Genomic DNA, 17,430 nt, shown 5'->3' on the forward strand with positions numbered 1-17,430 from the left:
TATGTTTTCTTTTAATCAAAACAGGCTTTTCCATTCTCATTCATTTGGTTAAAAAAATTCCTTGCCCCAGCTCCAAGTATAATCGAGATTAGTCTCTTCTCATCAAACATGGTATGTGCAAAAATGCCAGTGAATATTTGATTTGATTTCTGAAATAAAGCAATTCATTACACAAGAAAAGGGTAGAGGAGGCAGCAGACAAATGCAGGCATAATTGTGTTCTTTGTTGAATGTGATTAGAGAGCCCACTAAGTAACAGTCAAAAATGTGATACAGGAGGGGAAGAAAGACAGGGCCCAGACCTGGGGGAAGGAGGGAGAACTGTTTATGCAGAGCTAAGCTGTCAAGTGCAATAAAGCGGCTTGAATAAAATCTAAGCTGAAAATCCACTGAAGCTCCCCGGTTCACGGAGGAAAAAGCTATTAAAAGGAAATGAAGGTCACCCTCCCAGTTTATTTCACCTAATTGACTGCCAATAGCTTACCACAGGCACCCCAACTGCAGATCTGCAATTGAGAAACTGATGAAAGGAGGGTTTTCAAGCTGGGACTCATTCTTTAATCCTCCCTGGCTCTCCTGTTTTTCCCATCTCCAGTGGGGATGTAATTTTAAACCTTGATAGATTAACTGGTTCCATTGTCTGTCACAGCACTGGACTATGGCACTCTTAATCCCTACAGCAGCATGTCTAATTATCATTACAAAGTGTCTGGGGGAACTACAGAGACCAGCAGGGCATCTTCTCACAAGCAATTAACATAAATTGATAAATGAGTGATTTTGAATTCATTTGAGGAACTTGCATATGAATAAAATAAAGGACCCCACCTCCATTTCAGCTACTTCTTTCCTTTAATCTAAAAGAAGCAGACAGAGCACATGAGAACCACCTTAGGGCCTACAGTGGGTGGAGCTGAACTGCAGCAAAGGAAGACAGAATGCCTGGCTCACTATATCCCTTAATGTAGAACAAACAATTTGTGATTGACAAGACAAACCAACTTCACCAGCAAGAAGAGATGGCTAAACTCCAGAGACATGAACCCTGAAAGAGCACAGAGCACTAGGGCAGACAATTAACACTCCTTCCCTAGTGAGGGAGTTTTTCATTGGCATGCCACTTTAAAATTCATGAAAGGGTAACAAGAAAGAGAAGAATCAAAAAACCACACAGGTTCCAGTGCCTAGAAAGCAAAAGGCAAGAACTACTTGGGAATAATTCAGAATCTTATATTGACCCCACTGTGGTAGAACCCATTAGACAGAAAAAAGCAAGGAAAGTATTTAGAAAGTGATCTAAAGCTTCTACCCCACTAGCAGCAAGGGTGGTTTCAAGGATCACTGAATAAACTTCTCTACTCCATTTAGGAGAGTTATTTTCCTTCCTCTTCTAGAGTTCTCCTCTCATCCTTCTTGTGCTACTACATCCTCTTCCCTACCCATCTCCACACAACCCAAACGAACCCCCTTTCACCCTCCCTCATTAATCAAATCAATCATCTCTTAAGTTACGCAAACTTAGTTGTGTGCTATGCCATCAAACCATAAAGAAATAAAAGCTGGTGATACACACTGTAGGAGGTAGACCTGGTAGGCCACGTACCCCGATGATGGCATTCAACTCTGCCATGGTCACCTGTTTGGCACGTTCCACAGCCTGAGCCACCTGTTGTTGATGCTTTGAAAACAAGGAGAAAAAAGTGTTAGCAACAGCTAAGAATTTCCCTGTTCATTCTGACAACAAAGACCAAAAGACAGGTCATCATGCAGGAGTCATTTTACAGAACACAAAGGAAGGACAATGTGATGGTGCTTCTCTTTATTTCTAGAGGGTTCTAAACTCCTAGTGGGATGGTAAATATTAGAATGGACACCAAAATGGGGACCTGTCTTTAGATACTACAAAACCCAGGACATGAAGGACTGTATGGTGGTATGTTTGGGCACATGACATCTATTAAACACCTCTCTTGGAACTTAAAATGGAACCAGTCAGTCTGTGTTTTTTCTGATTAAAAAAAAAAAAAATCTGGATGCATCAGCAGCATTTTTCAAAAAACCAGAAATGTTCCCGATATTTATCTTAGCCTTTTAGTGTTATACTCCAGGAAGAAAATTCTGTTTTCAATTTAAAGAATGAAAACTCACCTTGTCCACTCCCCAACTCTACTCATAATTAAAATATAGCTACAGTTAATTTGAGGAGACTAGTAGAAGCTGGGGTCAGTGAAAGCTGGCAACCAATGAGGAGGGAGCTCATGGCACTCTACAGCCAACTCCACATTCTACCCTCCCACAGCTGGGCCTCCCGGGGCCACCATAGTTTATCTTTACATATTGAAAACATTATTCCTTTGTACAGAAGAGAAGATAACAGTTTCAAAGCAAAACTGAAATACAATGCTGAGATAATCTCCATTACTCCCATGAAGAACTCCCTCTGAACATATTAACGTAAACTCAAACCACATGGCTTATCTATGTCTACTACTGCATGAATCAACAAGATAAGAATACTCATTTTATCCTTATGATGACTACCACCTGCGTTCTCCATGGAATGAATCTTGACTATATATGAAGTCCCTGCTTTCATGTAGATCAACCCCAATGCAGTGACTTTCAAGTCAACTCAAGAAAACAGAAACGGGTACCAGAATCAAACACATGCCTAGTCAGCAGTGGTGGCAATGAGAAAGAGGCAGACAGTTCTTTGTGAATTTGAGGCCAGCTTATTCTATACAAGGAGTTCCAGGCCATAGTGACACACACACACACACACACACACACACACACGGGGGGGGGGGAAGGGAGGGAGAGAGGGAAAGGGAGAATGAGTAAGAGCGCTTTCTTTATGTTTCATGGTCACTTTTCAGTTTTCAAAAAAATAATAATAATTTGGGGTTGAGATACTGTCACTCTTCTAGCAGCCTGCCCTTGGATGCCTTAGACAGAATGACAAGGTTGACACATTGGAGATGTAACAGATGTTCTTCACACTTGTTCCCTGTGATAAAATTAACATCTTAAAACTGGCTAATTTGCAAACAGAGAAGCAACATAATTGCACTTTAACAGCTGAACATTTTACTTACTTCCTGAGACAGAAATGGGATGACTTGTGCACAAATGGTATTCAATCTCTTGGCGATTTCAGTCTACAAAGACAAAGCCATACACATGTTTAGAACACCTCCCAGTCTGTTCAGAAGGTGAAACTTGAGTCTTCAAATCTCACTCCTGGAGACAGAAAACTGTTCCTTAAGCCACATTACCAATAATTACCTGGAAATAAACTGTAGATGCCAGAGCTCCCTACAGAATAGGCGTAAGTGAAAATTTTATCAGTCCCTTAAAAGATAAGGGTGGGGCTGAAGAAGCCGCTGTTCTCCCAGAGGACCCAGCTTCCACTCCTGGCAGCCACATAATGGTTCACAAGGAGTTGCAACTCCAGCTCCCATGCCTTCTTTTGGCCTCTGTGGGTACCAGGTACGCACATGGTGCACAGGCACACATACTGGCGAAATATCACACATAATTTAAGTAAAAATAAGGAGTAATTGAGTCAGAAAATCTACATGGTTTTGATTATACTGGCATTCAATCTGGAGTTTGAAAGCTCCTAATCCCTTCTCATTGCAAACTCTGAATGGATTACTATGAGACATTTTTACAGTCACAGCAAGTTCACTCAAAGTGGTATCAAAAACCATATCAAGGTAATCTGGCTTTCAATGATGTAAAGGACAAAAGCAGAAGAAACGGGGTACTGACACAGCCTTGCTTGTTTCTGTTCACCATACATACACTGTTGGTTCAAATGTAAGCTAGTAAAACCACTATAGAAGTGTGGAGATTCCACAAAAACTTGAAAACAGAACTATGGCATGAGCCAGCTATGTCACTCTCTTGGATAAGTCAATGCACCACATATAATTTCACTATTCACAATTGCCAGGAAGTAGATCCAGCCTAGGTGTCCATAAAGGGAGGAACAGATAAAAGAAAATGTTGTCCGTATAGACAACAGAATTTCATGCAATCATAATGATAAATAAAATTACAACATCTGCAGGAAAGTGTGTGTGGTGTGTGTGTGTGTGTGTGTGTGTGTGGTGTGTGTGTGTGTGAAGAATACAAAGAGAATCATGAGCCAAAAGGAAAAGACTTTGTAGGGGGTGGAGAGGTTAGTGGAACCTGTGACAGTAAAGCAGAATTAGGGGGCTATTTGAAGGGGAAAGAGGAGAAAGGGAAGACTGATAGTAGTTAAGGGGATGAATTTACAAAGTGTAATGACACATATGCACGAAAACGTCATAAAATCTACTACTTTATATGTTAACATATCTTCCACTCATCAAGGGCCTTTGATAAAATCAGACATTCCTTCATAATAAAAGGTCCTAGAGTAACAAGATATACAAGGGACATATTGAAACATGACAAAGACAAATTTATTACAACAAGCCCTCAGCCAACATTCTAAACTGAGAGAAACCCAAAGCCTACTAAAATCACAAACCAGACAAGAAGTCAATTCTCTCCACACCAGTTCAATACAGTGTGCAAAGTCTTAGCTAGAGCAATAAGACAACTAAAAGAGATAAAGGAGGTGGGGAGAAGTCCTTATTTGTAGACAATAGCATTTTATACATAAAAGAGTCTAACCAGCAAGATGGCAGTGGCCCTGACCTTCTGCTGACTGTTGGCTCTCCCCGGATCTGTGCGGGAGTTTCAGGGTGCGAGTGTAACTGAGCGGGGAGGAGATCACGCACACCGGCCAGGTATATGATGAAAAGACTACAGGAGGATTCATTTTGTACATGGTCAAAAAGAGGTGAATGAGAACTTTGCCATTGATTTCATAGCACCACAGCTTATGAATGAGGTGGACCAGGTATCAAAGCCTGCGACAGAGGGGGTGGTGCCCTGAGCCACCCCAAGGTATACATAAACTTGGGCAAAGAAACAAAATCAGGGACAGGGACGTGTGGCTACTTCAGCCTGTAGTTGAAGCAGCACTATCACTAGTGTGGGCTGTGTCCTGGTCCTCTGACTCCTGTGGAGCAACTCCACGCTTGGTGCTCTGTGAGAGGTCACTGCTCAGTGAACGGTGGTGTCCCTCATTATGAATAAAGGATGCTCCCACCATGAAAAAAAATTGTGAAGTCACCTAGAGGAAACTTCTATAGCTTATAAATATTTTCAGCAAAGAAGTGGGGATACAAAATTGCTAAATACAAATCAGTAATCTTATATACAAATAACATACTAGGAAAGAAATCAGAGAAACAGTACCTTTCATGATACCTCAAAATATAACTTGTAATATCTCTAACCAAATTAAGTAAAATACTTGTATGACAAAAACTATTAAGATACTTAAGGAAATTGAAGACAGTTAAGGTTCATCATAGGATTACCATCACTATTCTATAGATTCAATAGAATTCTCAGCAAAATTTTTCACAAATATTCAACAATAATCTTAAATCATATGGACACATACATACATACATACACACACACACAGGGAGAGGAGCACTAAAAGAATGCAGTTTAACAAAACTGCCAGAGTTATCATCTCACATTTAAAATTATACTGCAGACTGATAGAAATAATAAGGAAAAAACCAAGTTGATCAATGAAATAGAACTTAACACTTCGACCAAAGAGGCCAAAAGTACATACTGGAGATAAAAGAGTATCTTCTTTCTTAACAAACAGCGATGTTCAACTTGGACAACTAGCTGTGTACAAAAGAATGAAAGTATCATCCTATAAAAAACTCCAAGTGGATCAAAGTTCTGAACATAAGACCAGACCCTAGATCTGATAAAAGAGAAAGTAGGAAATAGATTTGGAATTATTGGCACAGGAAAAGGCTCTCTGAACAAGATCCTGACAGTGCAGGCATTAAAAACAATAATTAATAAATGAGATCTTATAAATCTGAAATGTTTCTGTACAGTAAAAGATCAACTGAACAAAGAGACAAATAGACTAAAGAATAAAATTCTTATGACATACAATGGCAGAGGTATTTAGTATTTACAATATATAAAGAACTCAACAAAGAGAATGTCAAGAAACAACACAGCTTTAAAATGGGGTCTCGAACTAGGCAGAGTTTTCAAAAGACGAAACACAAATGGCTGAGAAACACTTATAAAAGTAGTTAGCCATCAGGGGAACACAAATAAAACTACTTTGAGATTTCATCATACCCCAGTCTGAACGGCCAAGACTTAAAAAAAGCCAAAATGATAGCAAATAGTCGTGAAGGTTTGTAGAAAGGAGAACACTTATTCTTTGGAGTGCGAACTTGTAGATCCACTATGGAAATCAGTAAGGAGGTTCCTCGGGATCCACCTATACCACACCGGAAGGAACCATATCTTACTACAGGCGTAGCTGTTCACGTTCACTGCTGCTATATTAAGAGTAGCCAAAAACGGGAAAGAGCCTCAATGCCTATCAAGTGACGAATGGATAATAAAAATGTGGTACTTTTACACAATGGAATATTATTCAGCTCTTAAAAAAGGAGTGAAATTTGCAGGTAATTGGATGTTTCCTGTATGTTTTCTCTTGTATATGAATATTAACTTTTAAGTTTTATATTGTGAATTTCATTCAGAATACCCACAGAAATTAGCTAGAAAGGGATCAGGGAGAAATAGAGGAGGAGATCTTCGAAGGAAGAGAAACTAGAATAGTGCCATAAAGGAATACTGGGGAGCCCAGAATAGGACTAAATGGGGAGAAAGGGCAGGGTAGAAGATAGAATGCTGGGGTACTAATGAACATTAAAGACCTTTTTAAAAAGCCACATGGAGACCTGCTAGAGTAGAAGCTTCCTAAAATATAGGCATATATAAATGGAATCTAATGGGGTTATCATATGATGGGGGAATATTGCCTAAGTAGACATCATATGCTACCAATACCACTCCCAGTACCAAAAATGGATTACATCTTAAGTTGGTTAAAGGTGTCCCCCAAAATTACACACTACAGCAAAGGCTACTGATTACACTCCATAACCTGACAGTAATACCCTATTGCTGAAGAAACAACTTACTTAGGTCATCAAATATGGAGAAGGGAAACTGGTGCTCACATAAAAGCAGTCCTACTGCCCAATACAGTGTCCAAAGGTACTACATACACTACTGGAGGTAAAAAGGAATTATCAATCTCATCCAGCTACAAACCTAGCACCCTAGATTAGAGACCTGCCTATTAAACAGACCCATGGGTACAAGAGTGATACAAATTTAACAGGAACAACTATGTTGGATACTTTTGGGTCAACTCTGGAAGATGGAAGTTCCAAAGCTCCAAAGTTGATATAACTTGATACTTTTATGTCAACACATTTTGGAAGAGGAAACCTCAACTGGGAAAATTGCTCCAACCAGACTACCTATGGAAAAACCTGTGATGCATTTTCTTGATTAATGATTGGTGTAGAAAGGCTCAGTTCACTGTGTGCAGCCTTAACTTTGGGGGCTTTTGTTCCTGACTGCAAGAAGCAGGCTGAACAAGCCATAAGGAACAAGTCAGGAACACCATTTCTCTTTGCTTCAGTTCCTGCCTCCAGGTTTCTCCCAGTTTGAATTTCTACCAATTTCCCTCAGTACTGGAATATGATATACAGCTGTGAGCTGAAAATAAACCCTTTGTTCGCTAGGTTGCTTTTGGTCATGGTGTTTTATGAAGGGCAATAGAAACCCTAACTAAGACCATGAGCAACTACTCTTGTATTGTATTGTATTGTATTGTATTGTATTGTATTGTATTGTATTGCCTGTTCCATGAGATGGAACCCAAGCCTGACACTGTTAATGAGCCAAGTACTTCATTATTCCACTAAATGAACAGAGCAATAACACAACTCTTAATGACATACTGCTATACCCATGGATCAGAGCATGAGAAGCTCCATGCAAGCCGGGCAGTGGTGGCACACACCTGTGATCCCAGCACTCTGGGAGGCAGAGGCAGGCGAATTTCTGAGTTCGAGGCCAGCCTGGTCTACAGCGTGAGTTCCAGGACAGCCAGGGCTACACAGAGAAACCCTGTCTCTAAAAAACCAAATCCAAAAAAAACCAAAAAAAAAAAAAAAAAAAAAAAACCAAAAAAAAAAAAAAACAACCCAGAAACAAAAAGAAAGAGAGAGAGAGAGAGAGAGAAGCTTCATGCAGTAAATGAGAAATAGACAGGGACCCACAGCTGGACTATTTGCAAAAAGTGAGAGAACTTGGAGCAATCAGCCTTACTCATCCACAAAGCACACACACACATTTTCCCTTTCCTGCCTCTTTGGTAGTTATGCAATGCATTGCATGCACACACGAGCACATGCACATAGGGGTTGAGAACTGCCTTGTGTAGTACTCATTACCCACCTTCCACACAGCATCATTCTGTTCATTCTCTTTCAAATGAACTTAAAGTTTCCAACTATAGAAGTGATATACATGGGACGAAAGAGATGTTTCAGTGGTTAAAAGCACTAGTTGCTCTTACAGAAGTCTGGGGTTCAGTTTCTAGCATCTACATGGTGGCTCACAACTACTTGTAACTCCTGTTCCATGGGTCCCTATGGTCTCTGTGAACACTAGACATGAATGTGTTATAAATTCTAGAATGTCAGCAAAACAATCAAACATTAAAATAATTTTAAGTAATATAAGCATAACTGGAGATAAAACTCGCAAGTAAGGTACTTACTTGTCTGAAACACACGCACAAGTACCTGAGTATGATCTCCAAGCATGAAAGGTAAGGAGTATCACAACTCACTTGGAATATGTAACACATGCACACAGGTATTCAGAGCATGTTACAGAAGCATGGCAAAGGCTAAAATAACACAAAACAGTAACTGATAACTTCAGTGGCCTGGGCCACTATCTTCCCAGTTACTCACTTCACCTACAGAAACCCAGAGTAAGAGAACACATTTTAATACTAACAAGTCCTACTTGTCAGGTCTCTAAAGCAACCTTAAACCACCTGATCAGAAAACCAGGAGAACTCAGTCCATGTCTTCACTTCTCCTACAAGTTGCTAAGCGGAACAACTTTGTCCACGTATATGGTATCAACAAGAGCACCTTCTCCCCCTGGCAGTGAGGGCACTGCATGCACCTAATAATGCCTTGTGAGTTCTTCGGACAGCATCTCCCACTTTCCACATCCACACTTTCTAAAATGTGACCTTTGATTCCCTTCACAATGTAGATGGCAGTAGTTGGAGGTAGAGAGTAAATAAATAATTGAAAACAACAATAATGATGGTTCTTATTGTCCTCTGCCTAATTACCAAGGGCACTGTGAAGAAACTCTTATTGTTGCATGGATTAACAAACAGCGATGTTTTGCATCCATGTTTCTATTCTAGGTTTCAATGTTGGCAAGAAGGTTATATCAGGCCCTATCCTAGTTAGTATCAAGAGTTTCCCAAACTAAATGATGAAGAGATAGTTTGGTGATTAAGAATCATTTGCTGCTCTTGTAGAAGACATAGGTTTGGTCCCCAGAACACAAGATGGCTCATAACCTATAACTCCCATTCCAGAAGGTCCATACAGTCTTCTGGCACCAGGAATATGTGTGCTATGCATACTTACATTCATATAAATCCCTTGTCAAATAAAAATAAACAGATCTTAAAAAACCACATTTTAAAACCTTTAATAGCCCAGCGCCCTCCACCTTTCTTGAAAACTAGACCATCTACTAAAACACTATCTGTTAAGTGTATTTTACACCTGCAAAGGGTTTTACTCTCAAAGCTAATAATATTTTTGGTACTATTAGGTTACAACTGATACTTTAAGGCACAAACAACACTTTAAGTATCTGGAGACCATTGCCAACTCACACAGCTCTCCACACAGAACTGTGTGTGTTTTATAGTACATAAAAAGTGAGGAAATCTCTATGCTCTACCCTGAAGCTGGTGGAGGGAGTCTGTAGCCTTCATGTTTATCAGAAGCAAGCAGTATTGACTAGGTGGCAGCCAGCATTGCCCCAGCAATCATCCCATCTCTACTATTACAAGTGCATGAGACTCTGCATGGCTGCTGGGGTTATGTTGCAGTAACTCTTAGCTGCAGAGCTATTAGTCTGGCTATCTACTCAGAAATGCCAAGTCAAAGTTCCCAGCATAAGCCTTACTTTTTGGAATACTTGTACCCACCACGGTTGCAAGAGGCACGGGTATAATTTACCTGTCTAGCACAATCATCTGTGTTCCTTGTACATGTTTGCTCCCCTTCCTGGTTTAACCTTATGTCTCATAACCCAAAACTTTAGATTCACACCTCAGCAAACCTGTAGCAGATATCCTGAAGTTAAGACTCAACTGCCAGATCATAAGTATGCTATCTGAATAACAGGAATATGACTGCTCTGTTTTAGAGCTCCATTAAAGTAAAGTGAACTAATGTGTAAGCTAAAGGTATTCTATTCCAAAGTGATATACAAACCCAAGATGGCTTCCAATCCCTCACATCCCTAGAATCAACTCAGAAGGTGACTGTGGTAGTTTGAATAGGTATAGCCTCTATAGATTCACATGTTTGAATGCTTGGCCATAAAGGGTGGCACTATTAGAAGGTGTAGCCTTATTGGAAGAGGTGTGACCTTGTTAGAGGAAGTGTGTCACTGTGGAGGTAGGGCTCGCAGGTCTGAAATGCTCTAGCCACACTCAGTGTGTCTCTTCCTGGCTGCCTTCGCATCAAGATGTAGAACTTTTAGCTACTCTTTCAGCAACATGTCTACTTGGACGCTGCCATGCATCATGGAATGATGGTAAGGGACTAAACCTCTGAAATTGAGCCAGCCAGGAATTAAATGCTCTGTTATAAGAGTTGCCATGGTCATGGTGTCTCTTCACAGCACTAAAAGGCTAAGATAGTGCCTTTGCTTATAACACAATAAACATATTCTGTGCTCCTCACGATCCTCACACTGTCAGTTGATAAACTAAACATATATGCTGAACAATCAAATATTATATAACTCTGTCATACACTTTCCCACTCTAACAGGATGGAGACATGAGGACAGGACTTCACTAAACATTCTTACAAGTCTTTACCCTCCTAGATCTTTACTCAACATCCCAAAGTCAAACTTGACTTTAGTTCAGAACTGATTCTCTCTGTAACCCTAAATTTAATGTCCAGTATACACTAGATAAGCTATTAGAACAAAGCAGTACAGAACCGCTCTACCAAAAGGAGTCTGTGAGCCGGATAGTAGCCCCAGATGTCAGCTGAGCATGGGGCCCTATGCTTGTAATCCAGTATTTGGGATCCTTCTTTTTCTTTTTGTCCAGACAGGGATCTGTTAAGACCAGGCTAGCCTCAAACTCATAAAAATCCAACTACCTCCGCCTCTCAATGCATGAACAATTCAGTATGCAGGAATTTGGGACAGAGTTTTATAGGCAAATGAATGGAACTAGAAAATATCATCTTGAGTGAAGTAACACAGACCCTAAAGGACATGCATGGTATGTACTCACTAATAAGCAGATATTAGACAAAAAAAGTACAGAATACACAAGATAAAATCCACAGAGCTCAAGAAGGTTAGTAAGCCAAAGGGCACAAGTGAGGATGCTTCACTCCCACTTGGGAAGGAGAAGAAAGCCATCATCACGGGGCAGAGGGAGGGAGGTATGTGGGTGGGAGAGGGAACAGGGAGGGGAAAAGGAGAACATGATTACGTATTAAGTAAGGTGGGAGAAAGAGGAGTGAAGCCCTGAGGAGCAGCAGAAAGAATGGAAACAGGCAACCTCAGGGAATAGGAGGCAGGGAGACCCTTTAGAATGTACCAGAGGCCTGGGAGGTGAGAGATGCTCAGGATTCAAAGGGAGGGGCCTTAGATGAAATGCCCAACAGTGAGGAGATGGAACTTGTAGAATATATCCAGTAGAAGACAGGGCATCAAGCAGAGGGATGGGGTTGCCATCCCAGTCAACGACTCTGACCTAGAATTTTTCCTGTCTAAAAGAACTGCAGGGACAAAAATGGAGAAGAGACTGAGAGAGAGGAGGTTTGGTGACAGGCCCAAATTGTGATCTCCTTCAAAGGGAAGCTCCAAGGTCTGACAGTATTACTGATGCTATCGTGTGCTACTGAGCTACACCCCTGGGTTCCCAGGGCAGTTGGTCTTGGAAAAGAGATAAAAGGTGCTTCAAAAGCAGAAAATTATCCAAACCTGGAATTGCTCTCTTACATCTAAGGAAATAGTTCAAATTGCAAAGCATTTGCAGTGAAAATTTGAAAGAAAAATTCACTGCAGAGCTGGTTTCAAAGCAATGGGTTGTGGGGTAAGGATATGGATTGGTTCAACACATTACAACCATCCCACATTTTGAAAAACCTAATATTTACCTCCTGATAAATAAACTTTCTAATATTAAAGTAATGGCCAAATACATGCCAACTCTCATACATAGAAAGTAATATGTATGAATGATGATTCTAAAATGGCCACTACATTCACTAGCTGGAGTAAAGGAGGACCAGAAACCTTGTAGTAGTGTGTACATCCACGCGCATGTGTGTAGTTAGGCACTGCAAGCTAATATCCCAAACAAAAAGTGATTATATTGTACGGTAAGAATATTCGTGACTCCCTCAACCTCACTTTCTGAACACTGCTCTTAACTGATTATTTCGATTTGTTATTTATTTGTTAGGAAAAATAAAGCTGAGCCAGGCAGTGGTGGCGCATGCCTGTAATCCCAGCACTTGGGAGGCAGAAGCAGGCGGATTTCTGAGTTTGAGGCCAGCCTGGACTACAGAGTGAGTTCCAGGACAGCAAGGGCTACACAGAGAAACCTTGTCTCAAAAAAACAAAAAAAAAGAAAAATAAAGAAAAATAAAGCTGTCAACCCCACAACCCAGAGAGCATGTATGTTAGCAATCCCTGATATTATTTATATACCTGCCTCTCTGTCCATCCTCAAAGCACTATGAATATAGATATTAACACTTAAAAAATGATTTACAAACACAGGAAAGGAAGATTAGAAGCCGCATACCCAAAGGTGATAAGCTCAAGTCTTATTTGGAAAGCAATGCAATTGGGTAAACAGACAATCAAAATAAGCCTTTTCACCCTCAGCTAATGGCATCATAAGAAGTAGGTCCTGTGACCTGTAAAGACATGGTACTCTCACTGCTCTGACCAAAAGGCTCTGCATGCCAGAACATGAATTTTATAAGCAACTCCAACTATGAACTATGAACTACAACTACAACTTACACTCTTATAAAGCAAGCTACAATCACTATCTTCACCACAAAGAACGTTACACTAGTATCAGTCTCTTCCCCTCCTGGGCAGCACAATCCATAAATGCTTCTCTAGTCCCTGGAGATAATACTGACAAGTTAGTTCAGTCTCTATGTCTACAAACTGCCCCCACAATGCTATTTACACTGCACGCCAAATCTCACCAGTGGTGCCGGCCTGTTTTCAGGAAAGAGCAACCTTTGGCGTATTTCCCACTTTGTGGCTTCACATTGTAACCCCTGGTATTAACATGTTCAGGAATCAGTAAGGTTATCAAAAATCCTAACACACTGGAGTAGGCTGCTGCTTAAAATACACTTAATGTCAGTAAAGTAACTGACATATTGGACAAGTCTAAATTAAAAGGATGTAGAACTGATTTTCTTATTATATTCCAGGAATGAACTACAGCCTAGCACATACTGCACCCCCAGGCAATAGCACTGCCAGTTGGGTTATCTTCACACAGAGGTAACCAGTGGTGTCTAATTGGGATCTCCAGAGCAACTCCCTTAACTCCAGGGCTCCAGTTCCTAGGTGCTCCTAGAGTTGTGGGTTCACTCAAGAGTCACTGTTATATCTACTACCTCCATCCAATACCACTCAGCTGCACAGCACCAGTTGCTTAGCTCCAGCCTGGCCCTGTGACAGCTCTCTAAATTTCAAACCAATTCCTCCTGGAAATGGACTCGAAGGTTAAAATAACTAGCCTAAGGTCAGAACAACCTGGTAGCACATTCAGAAGTCTCTCCAAAACCTTGTTATAGCATACGAGCAGCCTTCTTTACAGTTCCATGAAACAAGACCAAGACAAGAGCACAAACCCAGGGCCCACAATCGCGTTTGTTTTCTGTGTAATCTCAGGTACTGTTTATTCAGTACTGCCCCCGACTCCCGTGGCAATATAAATGTACCTTCTTAAAACCTTTAATAAAACAAAACCAAGAACACCAAAGGAGAGAAAGCTTTGGTGGGACAGCCCACAGTTACTGCAGATAATACAGTTATGTTCCCTCTCCCTGTCACTTGGCAGCCTCTACACTTGACAAACGTGAGCCTTTCCAAGTGGGCTCAGCAATCTCTTTCAGTGCTCATCCTTACCCTCAGCCTCTCTGAAAACAAGGAGGGGTTCAGAGAAGGGAAGAAAGAAAAAGAAGTGCCCAAGGCTGCCTGGATGGAGACAGCAACGCTAATTGCTCCCATTCTCTGGCTCTGGAGGCAGGATGCAGAAAGCTCTGCCATCTCTTCCCTTCAGGAGCTCTCAGCAGAGCAGCTCAAGGACCCTTAATTGTTTATATTCTTAATGCAGAGCCTCTTGAATGCATTCATTTTTAATAGCAGGCTTGAGTGTGGGGCTCATCAAAGAATGACAAAGCAACTCTATTCACTGGGTCTCCTTCCTGCAATGATGGGCTTTTGATTTATTTGCAAATGACAAGCTTGTCAGGCCCCACTTGAGGGTGAGGGCTGCCCTCATTTTCCCCCCAAAGAATTCAGTTGCACTTTCTAAGATGAGGTCTGAGCGTGTGATGTATTTGTGTAAGTTGCACTCCCCCAACCTCCCACCCCCATTCAGCTCCTTCTAATTAATGATTTAAATGTTTTGACCCAACTGTTGCCAAGCAGAACATTTGGGCTTTAATTTGTCACATTGGTAAAGCTGCATCTTTGACAAAAGCATCACAGCTGTTCAGGCTTGTAACTGGCTCGTTTCTATTACTCAGAAACCCTTGTTACAGAGTTCATAGAGGGCCTGTTCACATGAAATCATATTGACTTGTTACAGAATGGAAATGCAGACAGTTTCTGGTGCCCTTAAAGCAAAATACCTACAGCAAGATTAACAGGAAGAAAAGCCAATAATGACGACACCATCGACATCAACGACAACATCACCATCATCATCCCCAGAAGATTAGAATCGAAACTGCAAAACCAAAACACGACCTGCCAACTAAGATTCCACACAAGGACACGAAGTCAAACACTGGCTGAAAGGCAGAAGTATCTCTCTGACAAGGTGGAGTACACTGCAATGATTCAAACAACATTCCCTTTACTTCAGCAATCACTGAGGCCCAGATCACTTATATTTGGTTGGTGCTCATTAACCTCCAGACAGCTGTGACCTCTGTGTTTTACTGTCCATTGTAACACAGCAAAGGCTCTTTACCATATGGTTTTCATCTTGGCCATCAATGGGAAAACAGTTTTGTACATGTGCTTCCTTAACACACTGAAATCTTGGATGGTGGATGCAACCGTGGGCCAGTGGTTTCCTAACTTTATAAACATGCCATATATAACTAAATTACCTGTTCACACAAGGTAGCAGTTGCTCTTCCCAAGAGGCATCTCAGGAAAAGCTACTACTCCAACTCCAAGACCCAGACCAAGGACAGCCATGGCCTAGCAGAGTGTTTATGCCTGTGACATGTATATGTGTTACTCAATTTTAGTTGGAGAAACCCAGCCCCTGAACTATCTTTCCTTTTCCCAGGCTGAGCTATCAGACAGGAACAGTCATATCAGAAAACAGGCCAGGCAAGCTCCAGAGTATCCAGAAGACAGACGTGCAGGGAGCAAGCAGGGGAGTTCCTCCCATGCTAGTATCAGGGTCTGACGACTAGTAGCAGCTGCACCCAGCCCGTACAAGGGCTGCAAGGTAGGAACCACTCTGAAGAGACACCTGGCCAAGAAAAACATTTCCCAAAGCATTTTAAAACAAATTTTAAAAACTAAAAATTTCCAAAGCATAACCCCCAGAAAACTTCACTATTTAGAAGAAAGGCTGCACAGTGACTTGGGTATATACAGATCTACTGGCTACTGATGCAACTTCTCTTAAGGGAAGGAATCAAGAATTATACTTTAGTTTTTGGGTTTTTTTTTTGTTTTGTTTTGTTTTTGTTTTTCCGAGAGAGGGCTTTTCTATATAGCCCTGGCTGTCCTGGAACTCACTCTGTAGACCAGGCTGGCCTCGAACTCAGAAATCTGCCTGCCTCTGCCTCCCAGAGTGCTGGGTTTACAGGTGTGCGCCACCACCGCCCAGCTGAGAATTATACTTTAACTACAAATTAAATCAGTGCTTTATGTGAGCAGGAGTCACAACACTGAAATATAAACTATACAGTAATCCAATCTTAAAAAAAAATTAGTCTTCCCAGGTAACAACACCCCACCTGCCTTCTGAAAAAAAATTAGATGTTGCATAGAAGAGATGGGATATTTGGCTAAACGATTAACCAAAATATACATAAGAATAATTATGCCTAAGAAAACAGACAGTCCCCAAATGCATGGTCATGCCCATTTGTAATTATGAAACACGGTTTTACATTGTCATCCTAGGGGAAGTGCAATAGAAATAACAGCAACCCAGATGACAGAAATGAGAGAAATGTACATCAAGGCCAGACCCAAGTCACAAGTTACTTTAAAAGCAGACAAATCAATGCATGTGGGTGTTTTCAGAAAACATCCCAGATATTCTCTCACTAACCGTGTGGGTTCCAGGCCATGCCAGCTCTCATTTCCCAGAGCATCAGAAAGCAAATTTAACCCAGTATTCTGTTACACTGGTCTGCACTTGTGTGGTTCCCACAGGGCCAGGCTGACTCAATAACGCTGCACTCCTCCTGCAGGACTGAATAGACTTCCTGTCATTTGGACTGTGAAACACAGTAATCCACGGGGAATAAAGGTCAATATTGCACTTTGGTCATTACTGAATCATTTGAGATGATCTGTGGTTAGGATGAGAGGAAAATCGAAGGCTGTGAGAATGTGGCAAATGGCTCAACCTCAGACCAGTTTTCATCTCCATCTACCTAACAGGCATGTGGGTAAAAGGTCCGCCCGCCACTGTGCCTCTGGGCATTTCGCTGGTTACAAATCCAGGGCACAAACCAGAACCAGTTAAACGCTGTAGTAATAAGGGGAATAACTTCTAGACCTCCAGCCAGTGCTTACTTGGGTTTTAGATCATCAGCTCCAGTTTGGAACAGTTCTCCAGTCTGCAAGTGACACCACAAAGTAGAAAACTTAGCAAATACAAACATGCACCTTCAGCACAGTATACGCCAAAGTCTCAATTGTGCACAT

At 41.2% G+C, this 17,430-nt stretch overlaps 1 protein-coding gene and 1 pseudogene across 11 annotated transcripts in view; one reads left to right on the plus strand and one right to left on the minus strand.

Moving 5' to 3' along the window:
- The window catches only part of Tle1 (TLE family member 1, transcriptional corepressor), an 86,258-nt gene that overhangs the window by 53,745 nt on the left and 15,083 nt on the right, over window positions 1-17,430 (minus strand). For 8 of the 11 annotated variants that reach the window (XM_052176663.1, XM_052176662.1, XM_052176664.1 and 5 more), the window contains exons 5-6: window positions 3,096-3,158; window positions 1,604-1,678 (exon numbers count right to left, since the gene is read on the minus strand). In XM_052176663.1, the coding sequence (XP_052032623.1) occupies window positions 1,604-1,678; window positions 3,096-3,158 (138 nt within the window). Of the gene's footprint in view, window positions 1-1,573; window positions 1,679-3,095; window positions 3,159-17,430 lie in introns of all 11 variants that reach the window. The other 3 variants (XM_052176658.1, XM_052176657.1, XM_052176654.1) reach the window with 1 other exon arrangement.
- Window positions 4,676-5,031, plus strand: LOC127680883 (NADH dehydrogenase [ubiquinone] iron-sulfur protein 6, mitochondrial-like; annotated as a pseudogene).

Source organism: Apodemus sylvaticus, chromosome 3 (assembly GCF_947179515.1).
Source record: "Apodemus sylvaticus chromosome 3, mApoSyl1.1, whole genome shotgun sequence".
Lineage (NCBI taxonomy): Eukaryota > Metazoa > Chordata > Mammalia > Rodentia > Muridae > Apodemus > Apodemus sylvaticus.